Source organism: Mchenga conophoros, linkage group LG16, assembly GCF_057382185.1.
Source record: "Mchenga conophoros isolate Kocher_MC1m ecotype Shallow Benthic linkage group LG16, M_conophoros_male_GT1.1, whole genome shotgun sequence".
Taxonomy (NCBI): Eukaryota; Metazoa; Chordata; class Actinopteri; order Cichliformes; family Cichlidae; genus Mchenga; species Mchenga conophoros.
In genome coordinates this window covers 38,462,450-38,485,375 of record NC_140541.1, presented here as the reverse complement: position 1 = coordinate 38,485,375, position 22,926 = coordinate 38,462,450, and the positions used below count along the sequence as shown (strand labels likewise).

The window sequence follows — 22,926 nt, the reverse complement described above, 5'->3', positions numbered from 1 at the left end:
GTCATTCCACATGGGCATCATATGCATGTTGTCATTTGATTTCTCAGTCTGTTGTTTTTAGACCTGTAAGAGCCACACAGGTGTTTCTGATCCCTCCTCCTTTTCTCTGATCTCGTCCGCTGACGGCCTCTGAAGCATCTTAATTATATTTAACGCGCTTGATATTCAGACCCACCGTTTAGGAATCACTGTGTAAAATAGAGGCCGACTCTTTTTTGGACCAGGCACCAACTCGGTGGTAAATATTTCAGAAGAACTTGCAGCAAGTGCTCGTTTCATTGCGTAATTCCCACAGGTGAGCTGAAAATACTCTGGTGATTTTTTCACATGCTGTTGCACCCTGCACCTTCTGTGTGAGCGCTTTAAAATCAATGTGGAGACAGAAGGGAAAATAGAAGCGGGCAAACATGCCCTTTTCTGTGCCGCGGGTGGTGCTGCGCTGATCTGAGGCACTTACTGTGCTCCGGTTCACACAAGGCTCAACAGCAGACTTGGAGAGCACAGCCAAAAGGCCAGTGCCGGCTGCCCAGTCTGAACACTTCCTGTGCCTCCCACCACATCTTTAGCTGTTGTCATCACACACATGTGTATGAGTGTGAAAGCTTTCAGCCATCAAATGTGGGCATTTACTTCTCAGAATGATGTCACAATGCAGATGATTAAATGACAACCGAGCTCGGTTTCCATGCTGCTGGTAATGACATGTTCCCTGCTGACCCCAGTGACACCAGCAGTTCTGGGTTTGCTGGAGTCGCGGGTATTTCTTGTGCCCTTCCCTGACACGATCTCACTTGCTGCTTGCTCTCACTTTCTTTTCCTCTCTAAGCCTGTGTGTTCTTCTCTCCCCCCCCCCGCCTCCTCTCTCTCCCCACCCCCACCCTCCTCATCCACCCTTCCCTCTATCCTCATGCATTCCTCTCACTAACGTCCCCTCTTTTCTCATTGCTGCCATTCTTCCTTTGCCTCCACCCCACTTACGCTCTTCCGTTCTTTGACCTCTCCTCGCTTTAAACCCCACTCCTCATTTCCACCACTCCTTCCTCCCCCTCCTACTTTGGTGACTCTGTGGCTGCTGGTGTGGGCATGCGGGCCTGCCTGACAGAGTTTTGCATGCGCGGCCTGTCTAACTTTTATTCAGATTCAAAGAAAAGGATCCGTACATCCTATCAGAGTAAGTCGGGCCTTCCCAAAGGCCGGGGGAGTCGGTGTATGTGTGTGGGGGTGTGGGTTGGTGTTTTGATGGATATAGTAGGACATGATGTTTGGTACAGATGATTGCCACAAGAACTGACACAGACTCGAAGCCCAGGACAAACCAAAGACATGACTGGGATGAAGCGAGACGTCACCTGCAGAGCTTTGTCTGTTACAGTCATGTCCAGCAGTCTGTCCTTTGCAGAAGAAGAGACACTTCTTTGAGACAGCAGAGCAAGCGCAGTTATAAATAATGCATTATCCATGCGATGTATATTTTAACTAAAGCCAGTGGGGTTATTGAAGCTAACTGTGTGCTTTTTGTTGACGGTTACAGAGGAAAGTTTAACGACGGCACCTCTCAGTGTCTTCAGCCATTTGTAACGTCAGCATAAACTACCGGCATCACCAATGTTTGGCAGAACCTTTGACTGAAGACAAATAATTTAAAAAGTCCAAATGTTTTGAGCTGTGACGAGTCTGCGAGGCTGTTAATGAGTCCTTAATGAACGCTGCTTCAAACAGCCCACGTCTGCAGTCGGGCTTTGAGGGCCGAGTTAGAAATCTCAGTGTTTGTGGCAGTTTTTACAGACGACTCCATGTCGGCTCGTGCTTGCTGCATGTGACTGAATTTGTGTGTGTGCTGTTTGTATGTTCGATATTTATTCCACTTCATCATGAGATTTGCACTACATGCTTTTTGAATTTTAATGCGAGCTGGTAAAAGATGTTAAATCTGACTGTAGTGCAGGTCACATCAGTAATCAGCCACTCTGCCCATCAAGGCACTTTGAGTCCTGATAAAAAAGCAAAGAGCAAATATTCGAGGCTGACCTCGGGAGGAATGATGTAATGATGAAGCATTGTTGCTAGCTGCACTCTTTCTTTGGGCTTAGCGTGGCTGACTTCTACCAATCAGACGTCTGCTTAATCTGCATGACCGGCTTCAAATAATCTGACACCCTGCGTGTGCTGCTTCTTCTTCCTGTCGGCTGCTGCAGGCCTTACTGAACTCACTGACAACCAGCAGTCGATTGACATGGAGAGGAACAAGTCGCCCACTTCAGGTAACCTGCTCGCACTCTCACACACAGACACGCACCTGCAGCCTCCAATCCTTCATTCCCTGAATGCAAATGTCTTGAGTCTTTGTGGGTGGGATGCTTTGTGTTTAAACTTGAGTTACAGCCTGTGGTCACCTCGTCACCAGAGCGTGGTCACGTGGTGAGAGCGGCACTCTGTTCACTGTTGTTTCAGAGAAGTGCTGGCACTCCTTCAGTGGAGTATACTGGGTTTGTCTCAGCTGGTTGGTCCTTTAGTCTGAAGTCGTGTGGTGACCGTGTTTCCCAGAGGTGAAGAAGAAGGAGCGCTGCACGCTCCATCGGCTCGGTCGTTTCCTTTGACATGTTTGTCTTTCACGAACACTGATACGGCCGACTGCAGTGGAGATGGAGCCTGCATGTTAATGAGCAGCAGTAACATCAGAGTGGTTTAGATTCTCATTTTGTGTCATTGACACTGCATTCTTTTTATTTTAAGTTTTTCTTTGAGTTGTAAATTGGCTGGCATGTTATCATTACTTGTAGCAAATACTCGAGAAGAAAGTTTTCACCTGGACTCCTGTGATAAGGTCAGCCAATCACTGCACCTGGTTAGCTGATCGTCAGCACCTGTCGAAGCCGAGGTTTTAGCACAACACGTCAGACTCTACAGGTCAGCAGGGTAAATGATGGAAGGGCTGCAGGAGAAAGGACGTGGCAGCACAACTTAGGTTTGCAAAGCTGCATGTGAACAACACATTTGGAGAAGACCAAGCATCAAACCAACTGTCAGCCCCGTGGTGGAGGTGAGGATCACCTGCAGTCACTGAGTGGATTATGAACTGCCCGTCCAACCACTAAAGCTTGACTGAAACTGGGTCGTCAACACCGTTAGCACCTACTCGGATCGACTCGCCACGGTGTTTAAGGTTTGTTCACTTGGTCATAGTACCTGCTCAGCTGTCATCAACTGGGATTCGCACGAAGGCGGGACCGAAAAGCAGACTCGGCGCACTCACTGAGAACTATAGACAAGATTTATTTACAGAGGGGTCGGTCAAAAACAGAAGCTCATGAGGGAGGCTGTTCTGAGAAGCTGCGATCAAAGCCGTGGGAGTCTGTACCAGAGGGAGGAACGATTAGTGAACAGGTAAGGGAGCAGGTGAATCAGGACAGGGGTGCAGTCGGCTTACATGCAGGGCCAGGTGGGAGAGTTTTGGGCGGTGGGGGTGTTTCTGTGGGAGAGGCCAGAGAGGGTGAGTGCGAGGGGAGGAATGGTTCCTCGAGTACTTCACGAACGTCAGGGATGGCAGGAGGACAGGCAGGCGAAGCGACTGGTTGATGATTCCTTAATGCAAAAGCCAGCGCTGGAGGAGGTGAGCAATGAATCCAGAGGAGGATGGCTCGGAGACCTGAGCCCAACGAAACAGAGTCAAGGCTTGAAGGAAGAGTGGAGCGCAGACGGGGCGTGGCTGCCACAGTAGGTGACTGAACCAACTGGCGATGAGTAGCAGGTCGCGCTGGCTTCGATAGTTCATTGTGATCGAACGAGGCTCAGGTGCGAGGCGGGCGGCTCCGCCCAAGAGAGAGCCGGTGAACCATCCAAAACACAATCCCCACAGCTGCTCCCACGGACCGCGACAGGCCGGGGTTTCAAGCCATCCGAGCAGGTAGTAAAATGTGACGTCACTCGATGAGTCATGACAGCGTTTAATCAAAACTCCCACCTTAAAAAAAAAACCCGGCAACGAGGGAAATGGCTACAAAAAAACAACGGCGTCCCCGAGTCTGACGAAGGGTCACAGACCAGGCAGCAGGAGTGTCGTTACCTCCACGACCACCGTCGTTTTAGCCTCCGTGTCGCACGCTAATTATGTCTAGCAACACTCGGACGACCTCGCACATCGGGTGGTACTCGACTGTAATGGGAAAACCAGTCGATGCGAATCGAGTCGTGGCGAGTCGACCAGCGTAGGTCCTGATGGAGCTAACGTGAAAATGATCCCAGCAGCTGCTGAGAGAAAAGTCCTGTGAAAACTGCCTTCATCATGTGACTGCTCGATTCAGCACACATGCTTCCTACAAGATGATAGTGTGATAAAACCTAAACGTATTCATGTTTGCATTCATGCTCATCATGATGTCACTGGCCTCGAGTTTCAGCATCACACTTTGGAAATGTGACAGAAGCACATCTGAAAGCTGGTCTCTGGATGAGATCAGTGCAGCTGAAGACAATGAGGCAGAAACGTGTAATGGATGAAGAAGAGATGAGAACATTTCCCAGCAGGTGTTTGTGTGTCTCAGAGGAAACGCCACCTGAGCAAACGAGTGTGTAGATCTGTGCTTAAGTCCCTGCCAGGCTGGCACGCCGCGTCCTCGGGGCTCTGTCGGGTTTGTAAGGCCTCAGGTTAAAAAACAACCAAATCATATTCAGTGTTTCCTACGCTCATGTAACAGACGGGAAAATAAAAACAGAGGATAGGAAACAGAGAACTATAGGAGCTCAGGTACCACATCAGGTAATCTTACTGCATAAAACCTGGAGAGGAAACAGACGCCGAAGCACTTTGTGTCATCGTATCATCCCTCAGTTTGCCTCGACGGCTGATTGTGCTTTGGTGGCTTTTAAAGAAAGGAGGATAATGGAACTGTGTTTTTAATCTTCAGAATCAGCAAAGACTCGATTAAACCTGCAAAACAACATTTCAGTAGTTGTTTAATTCATGTTTGTTTCTCTGTGTGGCAGAAAAACTGCAGCCACAGTCGATCTTTGTGTGAGATCTCATTGCTGGGGTTCATTTTTCATTGATTGTGCACACGAACGATTCATGCAAATACTCAGTTTGATGTCTTTGTCTTTTCCTTGGAGCTCAAAGCTTTCTGATTCTTCACCAAAGTCATTCACAGGAAAACTGATCCCTGCCTTCCAACCAGCAATGCACAGACCGTTCCTCTTGTCCTGTCGTTGATCCTTCAGTATATGTATGTAGTCTGGTGTCAGGCCGGATCCACGTGGGCCTGACGGGGAAACATAAACAGGTAGAAGGAGCCAAATGCTAAAAACGATACGCCAGCCGTTGTTTAGTGACAGCTTTATTAAAAATCCGCTTGTGTAACTTAAAGCACAGATCCGTGTCCACAGGAGACCGAACACGAACGTAAAATCCCACCAAATGCATTTTGTGGATGCATCAGTAATTTAGCTCAGCTGTCCACAGTCTGCTCGTCGATGGTTTTCCTGTGATTGTTGTGTAAACACACACAGGACACACTGTCGGTTTGTTCTCACGTGGACTCTGCAGCCTTGCCCTTGAGCCTCCCAAGGAGAGGATAACAGCAGCGTGACAGATCCAGGACGAGCTGTTCTGTGCTGCTGTGGCGGGGAGTCTCTCAGCATTGTGATGTGGACGAGGTCACGGTCATTCTGTCCTATTACAGGCCTGTCGCTTGTTAATTAAAGAGATGGAAAGGAGAAGAATTACGGAGCGGTGGATGAAAAGCACGTGGACAGATGCGGCATGACGCTGCATGATTGTGTCTGATTCGCTTTAACGGTTAAACGCTGGGGGGAGGGGGGGCTGAGGTTCATAGTTGTAAGAACTGTTAGCAATGGCTGAGAGCAGGACGGCTTTAAATGTCAGTTAAATCAGGTTTGGACTCATTCATATTAATGCAGCGCGGATGTGAAATGTATTAAAAGTTGCGCCCGCAGACAAAGCTCGCCGCGCTGTGCCGACAGGTGCAGAGTTCACGCTTTGTTTTCTCCGGCTGAATATCATCTTCAGCCTGCTCCGTGGCCATTAGAGGCTGTCCGCCTGTCCCCGGCACACCTGTTGTGCTGTATCTGTTCAATGCCATAAACAGACTGTGGACAGCTTATTAAGGCAGCCGGCCATCGTCCTGATTCACCCCCCGTGTCAAAAACAGGAGCTTCTCTCTCACTTCTCAGCACAGCTTTCCGCTCTTGTTCCTGACCTTCCTCCCGTCTCTCTTTTGTCATCAGGCCCAGTAATTGGCCCCTCTCCGGCCTCAAAGCTGTCTCCCTTCACATCCTTCCCGTTGTCTTCTCTTTAATGTCCTGAGGTGTGTTGTTTGGGTCGTGTGTTAGATTTCCTCTGGGAGCAGTACATGTCGCTGTAGCCTGGCTTGACCTCAAAAAGGGGACTAACAAGACGAGACGCGAGTGCTCGGCGCCTGACCCCCACGCTGCAGCCGTGTGAAGGCTTCCAGCACTTTGTCCACGCTGAGCCAACCTGGTACCGCAGGTTGTACCTAAACGTGTAAGCCTGACCCCACGGGGTATATTTAGCACCTGAGGGGAAAGGTGAGGTTTGATCACATTTAAAAGAAGCTTAAATACACATTTTTCAGCTAAACCCTGCTGGAGGGTTTTCTACAGCCATGTCTGTGTAATGTACAAACCCATGTAAGCACTAATTAACCTGCAGAGAAACAGTTAAATTCATCACATGCTTAAATCCCTGATGCTTTCCTTTAAATGCTCCTCGCGTCTGCACGGTCACTCAGGAGGTTTTTGTTTGTTTTGTGGTTTTTATTTTAAAATCAGAATATAATTAAAAGTAAAATGAAAGATTCAGCAGTGTTAAAAACCTTTTCATTAAACCAGGAAGTTTCATAAATCCTAACCATGGTGTTTAGCTAATAATACACACGTAGCAAAGCCTGCTGTAGCAGTGGATGGTTAACAACCACAAACAGGCAGGTGAACGTCGTTAGCCATGTGTTAATCATGTGTGCAATCCATGAATCGGGCCTTCAGGAAGCTGACCTCAAAAGTGGGAGCAGTTAGTGGACTTCAAAATAAAAGCATAACAAGAGTGTGTTCTTCACCTTAGTGAGGCAGATGCTTCCCAGCTCCCTTACACCCGCCACAAAATTAAAAATTAGCTCGCTATCAGGAACGTTAATTTAGCTGCAGATCATTCTACAAAAAGAAACATTATTTTATTACAAACATATAAACTGAATGGCAGCGTTTCTTCATTTCCTTCAAATCTTCTGTAGATATTTTTATGATGCCACCGCCCAGCGATAGTCTGAATGTGTGGCGTACCCCTGTGATGTCATCACCTCCAGCACCGTGGTAACCAACAGCTTTGCTCTGCACACTAATACAAACACAGGACCTATGGCCACTTCATTAGGTACTGGGGCGATCGTGGCTCAAGAGTTGGGAGTTCGCCTTGAAATCGGAAGGTTGCCGGTTCGAGCCCCGGCTTGGACAGTCTTGGTCGTTGTGTCCTTGGGCAAGACACTTCACCCGTTGCCTACTGGTGGTGGTCAGAGGGCCCGGTGGCGCCAGTGTCCGGCAGCCTTGCCTCTGTCAGTGCGCCCCAGGGTGGCTGTGGCTACAATGTAGCTGCCATCACCAGTGTGTGAATGTGTGGATGACTGGATATGTAAAGCGCTTTGGGGTCCTTTGGGACTAGTAAAGCGCTATATAAATACAGACCGTTTACCTTGCGGTACCAGGTTGGCTCAGACTGCACAAAGTGCTGGAAGCCTTCAGACGGCTGCTGCACGTCCGTGATGTGAACATGCCAAAGATGCTCAGCTGGGCTGAGATCTGTGAGGCGGTGTGTTATCCTGCTGGAAGCATCCATCACAGGATGGTACACTGTGGTCATAATAAACTCCACCCTCTCAATGTTTCTGAGCAGGTAATATTTTCCATCTTCTGTTGCCCAGTTTTCATGGGTCTCTCTGAGTTGTAGCCTCAGTTTCCTGTTCTTAGCACCCAGTCTGGTCTCCTGCTGACCCAGCTTGTCTTCTTCGAGCTTAAACCATGCTCAGAGCTGCCTGGCCATTCACCTCTGACCTTTGACCTCGCCGAGGGGCCGACCTCCGTAAGTGAATGACATACGACCATGACATGGTTGTGCAGTGAAAAGCTGCCACGTCTGAAGTCACTTAAATCAGCTTTCTTGCCCTGATGCAGTTCTGTCAGCTGTACAGGTCCACTGTTCCCACTGGTACCAGTCAGTCATGTCTCTGCAGTCAGAGGCTTCTTTGGCCACAGTGTCAGCATCGGGGTAACAAAACAGTAAAGTTACTCACGAGTAGGGATGGGTACCGGTGTCCGGTGCCATGATGGCACCGGTTCTGACATAAACGGTAGTAACCAGACCGAAAAGCAGCGCACATTTCGGTGCTTTTTTTCCCTGAGCTGTGATACACTTTAGATTCTAGCCAATCATTTTACGTTTCCCAGGATAGTAGGCGGGGCCAGGTACGTACGTTCAGTTAGAGCAGAGCTACAGATTAAAAATGTCCAAGGCGAAGCGGTCAAAGTCTGGCTGTACTTCACAGCAAAAGATGCAAACTCAGCAGCAACAAGTGCTTTAAGCTGATACTGTGATACTGTCAAAGGAGGTAACACCTCGAATCTGATGAAACACCTGGCAACGCATAGCGTTTTTTTTAAAAGCCGAAAAATGCGCCGTATTTGATAGCTTGCTGCGAGACCTCACACCGAGCACATCTACTGCGGGTGTGGTGCCTGTTATCGGACCCGGAGTTAGCAACATCCCCCAAAAACCCGAAGAGGAGAGTCCTGGCCCCTAGCCCTGCCAGTGTAGCAGAAATGATGAGGATGATGATGCAGCAGCAGCCGTTCTTCTCTGCGTGAGTAGCTTAATGTTGTTCGTGTGTAATTTACGTTGAGTAGGCTAACCACGTTATTACATTAATGCATGTAAGGTGAACTAGCAAACATCATCATAGCTACATGCGGCTGTCTTCTTGTTTGATGGCAGATACTCCCTTCACCCTGGCCAAAAAGGCTAAAATGACCAAAGAAAAAGTGGGAAACAGCTGAACATGAGAGGCTTTTGGACAAAGTTTGTGTTCTCCATTCTTTAAGCACCGGCACCGTTTCAAAAGTACCGGTTTGGCACCGGTATCGGATAAAACCTAAACGATACCCATCCCTACTCACGAGTGACAATAGTGTCACCGAACGAAGGATCCGATCAGGTCAGTTTATGAATGATGGTTAAAAACTCAGTCTCTCCTGGTCCTTCTGTCCTGCAGAGCGTGAGCGTTGGGTCAAACGTGGTTAGATACACAATACTCAGCTGTAAGAAAGCACCTCCTCAAAGTGAGTAATGGGACCTGTGAGTGTGCAGTAGCTTAGCATCAAAGCTGCTGAGTGTGTGTGTGTGAGCTTTACTCAGAAAGACTGCTGCCATGTTATTAATAAGGCATAGCTGGGTACAGACAGCTAACAGACTTATCAATATTACAGAATCATGATTCTATCCAATGAATATTTAATGGCTGTAAGCACGTTTGAACTCTTATTCTTTCAGCTGAAGATGAGGCATGAGAACAGGATTTAAACTGCTGTGTTAGGATGGTGCAGGTTAGTCTGCAGAACAGGAAATACTGAGGGAATATTATCCATATTATATTATCCATATTTATGGAAAGACTTCTGCTCACAGAGAGCTTTGAGCCATCCTCCAGGGCCTGTGGACAATCCTCAGAGGAGCTGATTGGTTAGCAGGTGGTGATGTCATAGCTGTTGAACGTAACCTGCTGCAGCACAGGTTAGGGCTGTAATATGAGTTGCTACGGCAACAGGTCATGGTTGGAAGTAAACCGCCTCCAGGATAAAGTTACCTGGAAAAGCCTGGAAAATGCTGCTCTGTAGGATGAGCCTGTGGTGTGGTAGAAGTAGCTGTAGTAGTCGTAGTAGCAGTGCTGCTGTGGTGTGTTGCAGTGATGGCTATGTGACCTTCCCAGTATCTGCTGGTGGGATGCAGCTGTTCTTATGACACCTTCTGTTTTCATAACCTCACGACTGTTTCCTTCCTATTACCTGCAAGTTTCTCTTCTCCCCAGTTCACCCACTGTGTTTGTCTCTCCCCTGTTGCCCTGAAAAGTCTGTGTCTGTTCTGTTGGATCTCCTGTTCCAGTTCATTACCCAACCTCCCTTCACAATGACCCCCGCGTCCTGCCCGAGCCTGTGGCCAGTCTGAGAGCCAGCCACTGCAGTCCAGTCTTTTACTTACTGGACAATGGTAAGAGGAGGGGTGTTTCATGGATCTCAGCCTCTTCGTGGACACCTGCTTGGAATTTCTGTCTTTCTTTCTTTGTTTGTGTCGTTGTTTTGGGAGAGGGAATAATTAGGCTGCTGTGTGATGTTGCACCTGCACGCTAACGCTGCTTCCACACTGTGAGCAACACTATCAGCAGGGCGCCAGACGTTTACTGACTAATGTTGAAGCACAGGTATCAATATAACATATTCAGCCTTTAAATAAAACCTCGTGCTCACTGACCAATGGGGACACAGTAAATTCATAACAACGAATCATATTTCTTTGGCTAGCACAAATGTTGTATATATAATAGAAGCTGTAGACAGTAGTTAAACAGCAGCAGGTGCACAGGTGGAGGAGGCTCCTCCGTCACCTGTGGTGGGTCATGGGTCAGTTCAGCATGAAGCATCTGCAGTCGAGAACTAATAAAACCAAGCAGCAGCATCACTGTGTGAAAAGTGCGGTCGAAGCCTCTCGCAGCACGTGTGAAGCCTGCAGTGCAAACAGGCTTACAGGACTCCAGACTGTGGCTGCTCTTCAGTGTGCTCCATGCTGTGTGTGTGTGTGTGTGTGTGTGTGTGTGTGTGTGTGTGTGTGTGTGTGTGTGTGTGTGTGTGTGTGTGTGTGTGTGTGTGTGTGTGTGGAGGGCGGGTCCAAACATGCTCCCGTACCTGGCGATGGCGCTCGGGGTCTCTGTCTGTCTGCGTGTCAGTAAAGCTGCTGTCTTATCTTGCTGTGCTCTTGGCTAACATTCATCACTGCTGTCTCTGACTAACTGCATGGAGCCCTCTCTGATGAATAAGCCCTCAGCTTGCTTTGGATGTTCAGAAGTTAGTTTTTCAGAGGTTTAGTCCTGTGTTAGCCTCGTTTGGGATGTCAGCACTCTGCACATTACTGTAACCTGGACACAACCTGGCTCTTGTCACCTTGATCGGTGACAAGAGCAGCAGGATGGTTAGAGAAGACAGATGAGCACAGGCCTGACGAGCCACAGGAAGTACGATGGACGCTGCAGTTATGTCTCTCAGAGGTATCTGTGTTGTCTCTGTGCTCGCCGTCCGTGTGGACAGATAAGACGTTACCTGCTGAGAGCCGGTGCAGGCGAGAAAAACAGGCTGATAAATATGTAAATGCTGCAAATGCAGCGACCTGCAGGGTCACAACAACAACTCTAAAGATCCACCTGCTGCTGGATAACAAGAAGGCTCCATTCTGCTGTGAATCCTGGAGTAATGAGCAGAGTGCTGAGGTCAGCGATGAGGCTGGTCCGACATCAGTTACTGTCACACGTGTGTTTTAAAACACTGTGTGCACGAGAACAATGCAGAACACACGTGAACGCGTGACATCGCCACTTTCCGTCTCTGTGGTTAAAACCAAAGGTGCTGAATTCCAGTGGGTGCAGTGCATGCTGGTTAATATTCATGTCACAGTGAGAGACCCTTCGGCTCCTCAGATCAGTCCCACCGGTTTATTTTGATTAAAATACATTTTATGATGTGTTAATGCAGCCGCTGAGCCATTAAACAGAGGAAGCATCTGTGAGCTACAGGTTCATTATGAGAACATAATTCCTGTCGTTGCATCTCCAACGCTGCACCTTTCGTGCGGTCGCAGCAGCATCTGGTGACTCTGGTTTATTATGAAGAGCGCACAAGCACTCGGCCCTCATCTGTTATCTCATTAGCAGCACTTATTCAAAAGTCCGTCGAGGTTCACGGAAGAAATGCAAACAAATGAATGACCGGAGATTCGGTGAGACCAGTGTTTCCCATCACACGCTCAGCCGCCGCGTCGGCCGTGCAGCAAACATGCTGAATGACATCAAGCAGGTGTTTCGTGCTTTTTTTCCTCGTGGTCATCAGCTGGATCGTGTCTTCTAAATCCCGCCTTCTTCCTGAGGGGAAACTGACACGTGACGCCTCGAGTTCGACCTTTGCAGTTCTCTCCTTACTGCAAAATGCTTGCAAAATGTGTATGTGGTTATTTTGGTTGCCTTCAGTGTCTGACTTAGTTTTTTTATGACACTTTGTGGTGTCACCCTGTTCATTTGTTGCTTCCACGTCAAATCCCAGGCCCACAGAGCGGACTTCATTATTCCAGGTGCAGACTTGAGGAGGAGAGTGATTAAAAACATCAGAATGAGTCTTTACACGTTAAGAGATGCAAAGAGAGCACCTGCTTCAAATGACTAATCACTGAGTAATCGCTCTGTCCACTCGAGACTTCCTGCCGTTGCGCTGACTCAGTATCACTGATCGTGCCGGCCTGGGATGACAGTGGAGCATGCTTTTTGAAAATATGCCTGCAAACATGCAAGTGCACCAGTTTGCATGTTCTTTGTTCATTTGGTTTCTTTTCAGTTTTTCCCCACTTTGGTTTGCCATCGTTTGAAGCAGACTACACCTCCTTTGTTTTCTTCTTCCATGATTTCTTTTTTGTTCTATTTTATTTTGAAGGGATTAACTGGTGCTTTGTTTCCTATTCTTTTGTTTCAGTAAAGGGACCCGGCAGAAAGTTAAGTCTGCCAACAGATCTTAAGACTGATCTTGGTACGGTAGGCGAAAGCCAGCAGTTTTCACTTGATTTCCTTTGAGTTTCTGCTTTTCTCATGGTTTCTAGGCTTTTGTGTTGCATTAGTACTTTTGGATTTCACTCAAACTTTCCTCTTTCAGTTTCCTTGTTGCTCTGTCCGCCTGTTCAACCAGCCCATGAGACTGTCGGCCTAACGTGTTCGTCCATTTTGCCCGTCAGTGTGTTTTGATTTAAAGCGTCTGTGTTTGTTCCTTCTACATTTTGCAAGTGTTTACAAAGGTGATTTGTAGCTCATGCCCATATTTGAACTTGAGGCATTCTATCGCTTTACCATGATTGGACCATCCTCTGATTTATGCAACCTTTCCTCCATTGACAGGCTTTGCTCTGCGGTGCTGGATCACTTGCTACCTCGCTCATTGTAACTGGCCCATTTCTCTCTTAAACAGCCTTCCTTCCATTTTGACTGGACCCCCCCCACCCCCCCCCCACCCCCCATACATCTAAGTGCTGCACACACATGCAGATCTCAGGTTTCCCTCTGCAGCGCCACACATGCTGTCGCCTCCCAGAACCTCTGCTTCTCTAACCCCCCCAAACGTGCCTCCTGATTTTTGACTTGCTGTTTGGTAAATGCTCCATCTGCAGGAAGGGTGAGGACAGAAACCCAAACTTTGAATGCAGCACATTTAGTTTTGGTGTCGTCATCGAACATTGAAGAAAACAGTAGAGCTGCAAACGCTGAAGGTTTAAAATCCACAACAATAGAAACCTGTGTGACAGGAAGACGCTCGAGTCTATTGTGTTTGTGCCTTTGTGTGGATGATGTGTGTTTGTGCGCGTGTGATGAGGGGGTGGAGTGGGATGTGCACGTCAGCACAGTGTCGCGCTCTCAGCTGTAAACCAGTTTCCATCAGAACATTTCGAGGCAACGAAATGAACAAAATGTGAAGCCCGATCGCGGCGGCGTCAAACGCTCCGTGTTACCTGCAGTTTTTCAGTCCCCGCGCTGCCTCGTCAGTCCTGCTGTGAAACTGGGTGAGTGTTGCACGTGGACTGGGTGGCACCCTGGAGCTTTTCATCTTCACTTTGAAATTGAATCATTTTTGCAGCGACTGGCTGCACGGCAGAGCTCTCTGGGCGCCGGGGACGAACGATCGGAGAGGAGCGAGCGGGGAACGTTCGAGTGTTTGCACAAATGATCATGATATTGTTTATCTGCTCCACTCGTCTCCATGTATAAGACCTTCCACCAAAACACACATGGAAAGCTTCTGTCCTCCCACGGCAGCGACCACAGCTGCTGTTAATCTGCTGGGGGGGGTCACTGATAAAAAGGGGGCTCATGTACTCAGTGAGGATGAGAGCGTAGTGATATGTAAATAAATACAGGGTCAGTGTGTCCATATACTGATGTTTATTATCGCTGTGATGCCCACCTGTGAGCTCCGCCTTCATTATTTAATCGGCCCTTTGTGTACGTTGGAGAGCTGGAGTGTAACTGTGGCGTCTCTAGAGCTCCTCTGTGGTTTAAAAGTGTGCCGGCTTTCAATAAAATGCACACGAGTCAACACCACGAGAGCGCATGTTCGAGGGTATTGTTTCATTTCCATAGTGAAAAACGGGCCACGCACTAGTGTGGATCGGTACCAGTGCCGGCATATTGGGATCGATCCGGCCGCCTCTCGTGCCCGCTCACAAGTATGGCTGAACACAGAACGAGAGAAGGTCAGCCCGGCCTTTCTTTCCTTTGTGTCATTAACAGGGTCTGGCTCCAGCACAGTGCACGGACTCGTCCCCGAGGGGTAAAGAAATCACCGAGTGTGTTGGTATCAGCTCTGTCCGTAGATGAATTTGTAGCCCAGCCAATATAAGCGAGTGCTAATTTGACAGAATAAAGAGCAGAGCTTGTTTTCGTTCTTCACCTGCAGCTTTGGATGTCATAAAGCTTTCTGCTAAAAACAAGGTTTCCCCACAGTTCACTGAGATAAAAGCAACAAAGTGGAGATGAAACGAGCCTGTTTTATGTCACGTCACAGACTCGATGAAGCTGCACTCACAGTTTTACTCTGCATCTTCCTCCTCTGCCCCGGCATCCCCTCCTTGCACATACTTACTTCAAACCACTCTCCAGCCTCTGTCACTCACTCTCCCTTTTTCCCTCACTATCATCTTCCTAGTTGGCAATCAAATTTTCAGCATCAGCTTGCTCCTCTTACGCTGCAGAAATATTCATCTTCATCGGTCATCTAGTGTCAGCCTGCCTTTTTGCAGTCTAGTAGACAAAGCGTCTCCCGGCAGGGAAAAGCAGTTATCTCCTTGGAAAATCTCGTCCCTAATTTGAGGTTCCCTGCCCTGATTTTTATTTCACTTCCCATCAAACTAAATGACTTGTGAAGATGGATAATGCAGCAGTAAATCAGAATATGTTTAAAGTTGAATTACATCCCTCTTTCTGTTGTTTGCTAATGCTTTGCCGTTGTTACAGATCATGTCAATGGACATTGCACTAGCCCCACCTCCCAGCCCTGCTCGGCGGGGAAGCCTCGCATTCCGATGGGTCCCGAGGGGCCACGGCTTACCCGCAGAGGCCCTGGCCGACCGCCCTTCCGCAAGGCCCAGTCCGCTGCTTGCATGGAGATCTCTTTGCCTGTGTCCCACACTGAAGGTGTGTGCTTGTCCTCCCAACTCCCATCCCTAACCCTCTATAACAAACCCCCCTCCCAGCAAGTGCATGCCATCCTCTCACCCCAGGGTAAGTGGAGAAAGGCCTGACACATGGTCAACACAAGGCAAGCACATGCTAATGCAAGTTAGCAGCATGAAATCCAAAATCGGGGTGTGGTTCTGCAGAGAAGATGCTGCAGGGTAAACAGAGCAACACACAGTAAGAAAAAACAAACGCACACTTATACAGCTGCACGGTAAAATAACCAGACTGCATCTGCAGGAGCTGACAGTCACGTACCAGGACACCACTGTTGCATTACAGCATGCCAATCGCACTCGTGCAGCTTGCATTAGCATCAGCTTACAACATTCAGACTGCAGGTTCTGCTTCTTCTGAATGCAAGAACGAGTCCTTGCATTGTGTCCTTGACTCTGCTGCTTGTGTCAACGATGTTGCAGGCCTGAAGGTTGGTGATTCAGTGATTTAACCAGTTTTTACTTCTCCTGTGCCTTTCTGTCTTTCTTCCTTCGTTTCTTCCTTTCTGTCTTTCTTCCTTCGTTTCTTCCTTTCTGTCTTTCTTCCTTCGTTTCTTCCTTTCTTTCTTTCTTTCTTTCTTGCATTTTGTGCTCTGCACCGAAACAGCAGAAGGATCTGATGGTTTTCCTCATCATGCCACAGATTTATGATTATAACTCTATTTGCCTTTCTGTTTTTCTCGTCTCATAAATAACTTCTGGATGTTTTCTGAGATGAAAATGACAGCGCATATTAAACTTCATGTAGCGTTGCTACACTTATCGAGTTTTTATGAGCTATGAGCAAAGGGAATGCACACATCTACAAACACGGGTTATAAGTTTGTAGATGTTTGCAATTTCCTCAAACTGAAACCACCAGGACGTTTTTATTTTTACCTCTAATAACTCTTATCATCAGAAGGAGCACAGTTCAAGGAGGACAATAATACAAGAGCACCGCACGAGTTGACATTTTCATTAACAGACATGACATTTATTGTCTTTCCATTTGCGCTCGCTCTTATTCACACCCTCACTTTGATTTGCACCATTTAAAATGCGATGAACCCACAGAGGCTCCGTATTCCCAGTGATCAGTTTAGAAACATGAATGCAAACATATGCTTTTGTTTTTGAGTCTGGCTGTAATACGCTTCTGTGTGGTCATGTGTGTGCGTTTGTGGTTTTACAGCTGTTTTTATATCGTTGTCTGCTAATCTGAGTTAGAATAGGGAAACGGTTCAGTTTTATTTATGTAGCACCAAATCACAACAACAGTCACCTCGAGATGCTCTATGTTGTAATGTAAAGATCCTACAGTAATACAGAGAGAGTCACCAACAATCAGACAGCCCCCCCTCGTGGGGAGGATATACAGCCCTGTGTTTTAAATTTACAGCCCCCCCTGTTCATCCCTCATACCAACTACAAATACACAATTTCATCGACTGTATTTTTCGGACCATAAGGCGCATTAGGCGAAACAAAACCGTCAGATAAGTCAAACTTTACTCTCCTCATTCTTCTGTGTTTATATTATGCTAACATAGCTGTGTCGCTAGCGATCACGTAGCACATCATTATATAGCAGCTAGCCCAACTTCAGTAACCCTACAAACGTCACTGCTGTTTAGTTTTCTGTCTTCATTTATGTTGGAAGTGATAGCAGAGCTGTACGTTTGAATTCTTTCAGAAATCTCTCAGTCAGAACTAGAGATGGCACGATACCACTTTTTTATGTCCGATACCGATACCGATATCATAAATTTGGATATCTGCCGATACCGATATGAATCCGATATAGTGGTTTTTAATCAACAAAACTGTTTTTTAAAATATCTTGCTGCATTTTGCAAGTCTGCAAGTTCATACTCAAGTTTAAAACAACAACTACACTAAAGCTATTCTGTTATACCTGTATACAAAAAAAATATTTCATAGTTCAGCAATACTGATCAATCTAATAAACTTAGACCTACACCATCCTCCCTATTCTGGTATTTTAAAGAGTACTTAGCGTAAATATTAAGCAACCTAACTAATAGGGTTCCAACTCCCAGCAACAACAAACATAAATAAATAAAAAATAAGGAACCACCCCTCACGCGCCACCTCATGATGCTTAATCGACGTAATCAACCTTAATTTGATGCAGTGTGAAAAAAAATGCACAGAAATCAATTATTTTTCAAGAAATATTAAATAGATTCAACATCTTTCTTCAACAAAATTGCAGACTGCACAGATGGTACCTTCCCAAAGTAAAAAGTACTATAGCTTACTAGGGTATATATTAGACTTAATAGTCACTATATACAGTAATTGACTTCTATACATTTTACATCAAATTAAAACTTTGTGTGTCAGATAATTATTTATTAAAAGCTCGACATTTTAAATGAGAATAAGAAAGAAAAGTATGTCTTTGTGCCCCCTTTTCCCTGTTCATGCCCTATCGGCCCCCCTGGCTAAACTTTGCTAGATCCGCCCCTGCACAGTTACCAGCGTCAGCTACGTAGAAAAAGATCCTGGAGTAGAAAGTAATAATAAATAAATTCTAACAACAGCTGATCAAGCTTAAACGTGCTGCTGTTGTTCAGCCACTGGTTTCCTCTTTCTGGTGCAAAGTGGGCCAAAAACAAACAAGAGAGACGGACTCGCAACAGAAAAGCCGATCAGCTGATCATTTAAGCAGTTTCACGATTGAAGTAGCAGCAGGAGAGGCAGTCGCTTGTTAAGCTTAACGTGGGAATGCTTTACAAACATTCAGAGATGGACTTACACACTTGCTTTACTTCTCTCGGGGATAACTTTGTCGGAGATGAAATGCCGGGTTGCTAGCGAAGCTCCACATGCTATCCAGACCACCGACAGGTCCGGCATGCCACAGCTGCTCTATCACGTGATGCATACTGCTCCGACTGCTAACGTTCTGAGGTGAGTTACGGTGTGTTGCAAGTTTTGCGAGGTGCTTTCGTGATATTTAATGGATCGGATTACATTTTTTATTTTTCTCCGATATCCGATCCAGTAATTTAGGTCAGTATCGGACCGATACCGATATGTAATATCGGATCGGTCCATCTCTAGTCAGAACATGCTATATCATGTTTAGCTAACTAGCGAGCTAACTTCCTGCTAACTTCTAAGTCTGTTAAATTTAATAAATTCTGTTTGCATGGATGTTAAACTTAATTGTTACACCTGGTAAAGCAGCAACACTGATCATTTTATTAAAGATGAAAGAATTTAGACAGTTTTTAACTCTCAGTGATGCTGCAGTGTTTGTTTGACTTTGGGACCTGAAAATGACGGAGTTTAGGACCCAGATTACTCCGTGAGGCTCCTGACTACAGTAGCTGTAATGCTCCAACAATCCATCACGCGGTGCGGCTTCGTAGCTTACCACAGTCGCATTAAAACATTTTTGACAGATTTGTGAGCGCCGTGTAGCACATAAAATCGGTTCAAGGTCAGTGAGCACGATCAGAATTCATAATTTGAGAAAATTAAAGGATTTTAAGTGCGCCTTATAGTGCGGAAAATACCGTATTAGCTCTAGATAATACAGGAGAATGATAATGGCAAGCTAAAGTGCCTTAAACGTGCATTGACCCTAATGGCCACCAGGGGGCGATACTTCCTAAGCCATTTATGCGTTCAGTCGCTCATTTGGAGACATCCAAGCAAGTCCACTTTGGAATTTTGGACTGAGTCAGGGATATAATCCAGGGCATGCTCATTGGCTGATCTTAGTCCCCCTCCCTCATTAAATCTGATTCCAAAACACCAGGAATGATAAAATGCTCATCTCGATGCCTCGTAATGGGACCCTACAAACCGCTGACTGACATCACAGCTGAGATGCTAATTTTAGTACAGAAGTGCAGAGCCAGTCTTTGTGTTTCTTTTAGTCCATCTTCACTCTGAGACAGATTTTTTTTAGGTGGCCAAAATATTACTGAAATAGAAGCAGAACGTGAGATAACTGGGAAGATGTTTGTGGTGATCGACAGATGCAGACAGAGGTCGCCCCCTGCTGGCTTTGGTGTTACATTTCACTTTCCTCTCAGAACATTTGAACTACGATTGGCTGAACGAGAACTGCTGCTTTAAGACAAACATAAAAGCCTTGATAATTCATTTTTCCTTATCTCCCCAAGACAGCATGACTATCTTAAAGACAAAATGAGAATGAATTTTTGACCTTTGTTGGATAAAGTTTTCCTTTCTTCTTTTACTCATCGCGTGACAAACGAGACGAAGGGAGAAAAACACATAAACGTCCTGTCAAGTGAAGACTTAAACTGCGATCCCAGCAGTATAATTTCGAGTTGCTGACCTCAGAAGTGACAGAGAAATGGCCTCATGCAGGATTAGCAACCACGTAATTACAGATTCTGTGTGAATTGTAACACTTAGTCTGTCACAGCCTGACAGACAACACTAATGCAGGGCGTCCATTTACTTTGAATAAACATAAAAAGTAGATGCAGATCGTTCGTTCTAACAGGACTCTGACTCTGTCCTGTCATATTAAAAGTTTTATGATCTTGCTTCAGTTGGAGAAGAGCAGCAGAAGTATCAGTGGGAGTGTCTGCGAGCTTCTTTGTCTCTGTGGTGATTCACAGGGTCGGGTTATATTCAGAAGGTGTTAAAAATAAACAACAGCAGCCTAAGAGCAGGTTCAGACCGGATGGCCGTCGGCCCCGAGGGTGGAGGAGTCGTCTAATGATGCAGGGTCTGATCTAAAGTGTGGAGCAGATTGCAGCAGCCTGTCACACAGCCCGTGTACATCAGTCACAGTGGGCCCAATCATCGTGTACACCTGATGAATCACTGGCTTTCTAAGTGCTGATGCACCACATAAACTCGTCCCTTGCAGAAAGTACACTCCTGCAAAGCTCCACTCGTGGTCCACTGATGGGTCGTGTTTGCTTAGACGCGGGCGCCGCCAGATTTACAGTCTCAGTCAGGTCACGACAAACTAATCTCTCCATAGGAGGCTCAACATTGTGACAGTTTCCCAAATGTCACAGTTATTGTAGCCAAACTGCACGAAACATTAGCACACCACAGTTTGGCAGATGATCACATTCAGCACACCGGGCTCTGCACGTCCAAAGGCTTCTACGCTGGGATCATCAACAGGCACTCTTAAGAACACGTGTCCGTTACTCCGGAGTACAGCTGACCCTTTTACAGCAATTCTGCAATTAAATTCATGCCGCCATCTTCACCGACCTCATTATACAACAGTGACCTGGAACCGAGAGGGAAGCAGTTTTTCATTAGCATAAGCTGAATGTTTTATTAAAGCCACGGTTGGGGCTCCAGCTGCATCACCAACCACACCGATGCAGATGATTCAAAGCTGCTGTGAAAATATGCATAAGAAACTGTTCAACAGACTTGTTGCGTAATTTTCCATGAAACTGTATACTAGCGTGGGCCCGTGGTGATTAGTATAGCCATGCCGGTTGCCTAGCTGCACCTGACTCGAGCGCAGCCCGATGCATTGAAACATTTTGCCCGGACCTTCTGTTTGCGTCAGGCTTTACTTCAAAATAAAGGCAGAAGCAAAGAAGCCATTCCAAGAGATTTAACACCAAATGGAAAGAAAACGTTGTTATTTTAGCTTTTTAAGTGTGTTAGAACGCTGCCTGAGCATCCACTAACACACCGAGTGTCCTTCTGCCTCTAATGATTTTGCAGCTGTCATGAAAGCGTCCAGAACACGAGGGTGGTTCTGCTGCAGGCCTGTGCACACGCAGGCTGTTGGAGGCGCAGAGCTTTGGGCTTCTCATTGCACTTTGTCATGTTTGTCTTAATGCATCTTATTTTATTTGACCTGGAATAACACAGCCTTCATGTGCTCTAAAGCACATGCTGTTTTTTACAGTGTGGAGACGGCTCCAGCTTTGCTTCTTGTGCTGCCCACTTAGAAAGTCCACTCAGTACACAGGATATTACATAACCTAATATTTGAGTTGCACTCGTGTTTCAGGGACCGTGATTCTGTGAAGTCTTTTAAACATTGTCCCAGGTTTTTAGAACAAAATAGGATACATGATAAATATGGATTTAAACAGAGCTGCAGACTGAAGGAGGACACCACAGTTAGCTTGGATGAGCCATATTCTCTAATTGTTTACACTGACTAACAGGACGCTGCAAGAAGGAGAAGAAGATAATAAAATGGGAAAAGAAGGTCTATACTGGCCTTAATGAGCACATTTTATACCTGAACAGTGGCTTTTCTCAGCACACTTGTTCCCTGTCTATCACCTACCTTTGGCACTGTTGTTTATCACTTGCACTGGGTACCACAGTGAAGAGCCAGCAGGCTCACCAGTATAATTAAAGGTCAACAAGCAGTGCGAGAAATTAGCCCGATGTTAATGAGATCTGCACGCAGGGCAAGGACACAGAGGAGGGAAATGGCAAGGGAAGCAAAGTCGGAGCGCAGTAAACATTTCCATACCTCCCATCTCGGTCGGGCAGCCCACCTTTTAAATATTAAAAATACTTCTGTGTGATGCCACGAGCAGTGCCTGCAGACACACTGGGCATTGTTTAGGAACAAGTGTTTGCTTCCCCTTTTGTACCTCTGCTGCAGCCCACGCGCAGGCTCACAGGGTCTGCTCACCTACAGAATACAAAAATAACACAGGCAGTAAAATACGGACGTTATTGGATCGCATCGCAAAACTGAGGTGACTCAGCTTTGCACACCAAATTTAATGCTTTCCAACGACAGGCCAGTTTAACAAACAGCTGAATATGCATCATGTTCATTTGTGTTGCAGTCCATAGATAAGAGTCTGCAGGTGTGTGTCCCTCTAACCTGCGTGTGTGCTTGTGCAAACATCACTGCATAAATCGAGCACATTGTCTCTCGACTTCAGATTGCCTGCCTTCCCCTTATCACCTCCCCGACACTGCCTGCCTGCCTCCAGCTCCCTGTGAGGGCCCCCCAGGGGTCCCTGTGTCCTGTCATAGTACCGCTGCGCCTGACTTTCATTAGCCGGCACCCCACAGGCTCTGTCACACAGCGTAAACACACCCCGGCGACTCATTGCGAAACTGAGCGGCTGCCATCCGGACTCACAGCCGAGGAACAGTTTGTGCCGTGTTTGCAGCAGCGTTGTTCAGCTCTGTCGTCAATGCACCACAATTTTAGCACATATTGGTCTTCCTGAAAAAGATCCTTCACATCACCTGTTGTTCCAGTTTAGCATGCAGCTGATTCTCGCTCACACTGCACTTGCTTTGAAACCAGTTTTGCACTTGTGGCAGTTTCAAAGGAAGCTCGATTAAAGTTTTGGTTGTGTGCAACAGGGCTGTGCGGTCGTCCTTCAGTAGAGTGTATTAGGTGCACCTTATCACAGCAGGTGACG

At 46.7% G+C, this 22,926-nt stretch overlaps 1 protein-coding gene across 16 annotated transcripts in view; it reads left to right on the top strand.

Annotated features, from left to right (window-relative positions):
- The window catches only part of stxbp5l (syntaxin binding protein 5L), a 136,209-nt gene that overhangs the window by 102,736 nt on the left and 10,547 nt on the right, over positions 1 to 22,926 (top strand). For 3 of the 16 annotated variants that reach the window (XM_085248516.1, XM_085248512.1, XM_085248521.1), the window contains 5 exons: positions 1,103 to 1,171; positions 2,196 to 2,261; positions 10,145 to 10,282; positions 12,802 to 12,855; positions 15,327 to 15,506. In XM_085248516.1, the coding sequence (XP_085104642.1) occupies positions 1,103 to 1,171; positions 2,196 to 2,261; positions 10,145 to 10,282; positions 12,802 to 12,855; positions 15,327 to 15,506 (507 nt within the window). The remainder of the gene's footprint in view (positions 1 to 1,102; positions 1,172 to 2,195; positions 2,262 to 10,144; positions 10,283 to 12,801; positions 12,856 to 15,326; positions 15,507 to 22,926) is intronic. The other 13 variants (XM_085248522.1, XM_085248518.1, XM_085248523.1 and 10 more) reach the window with 9 other exon arrangements.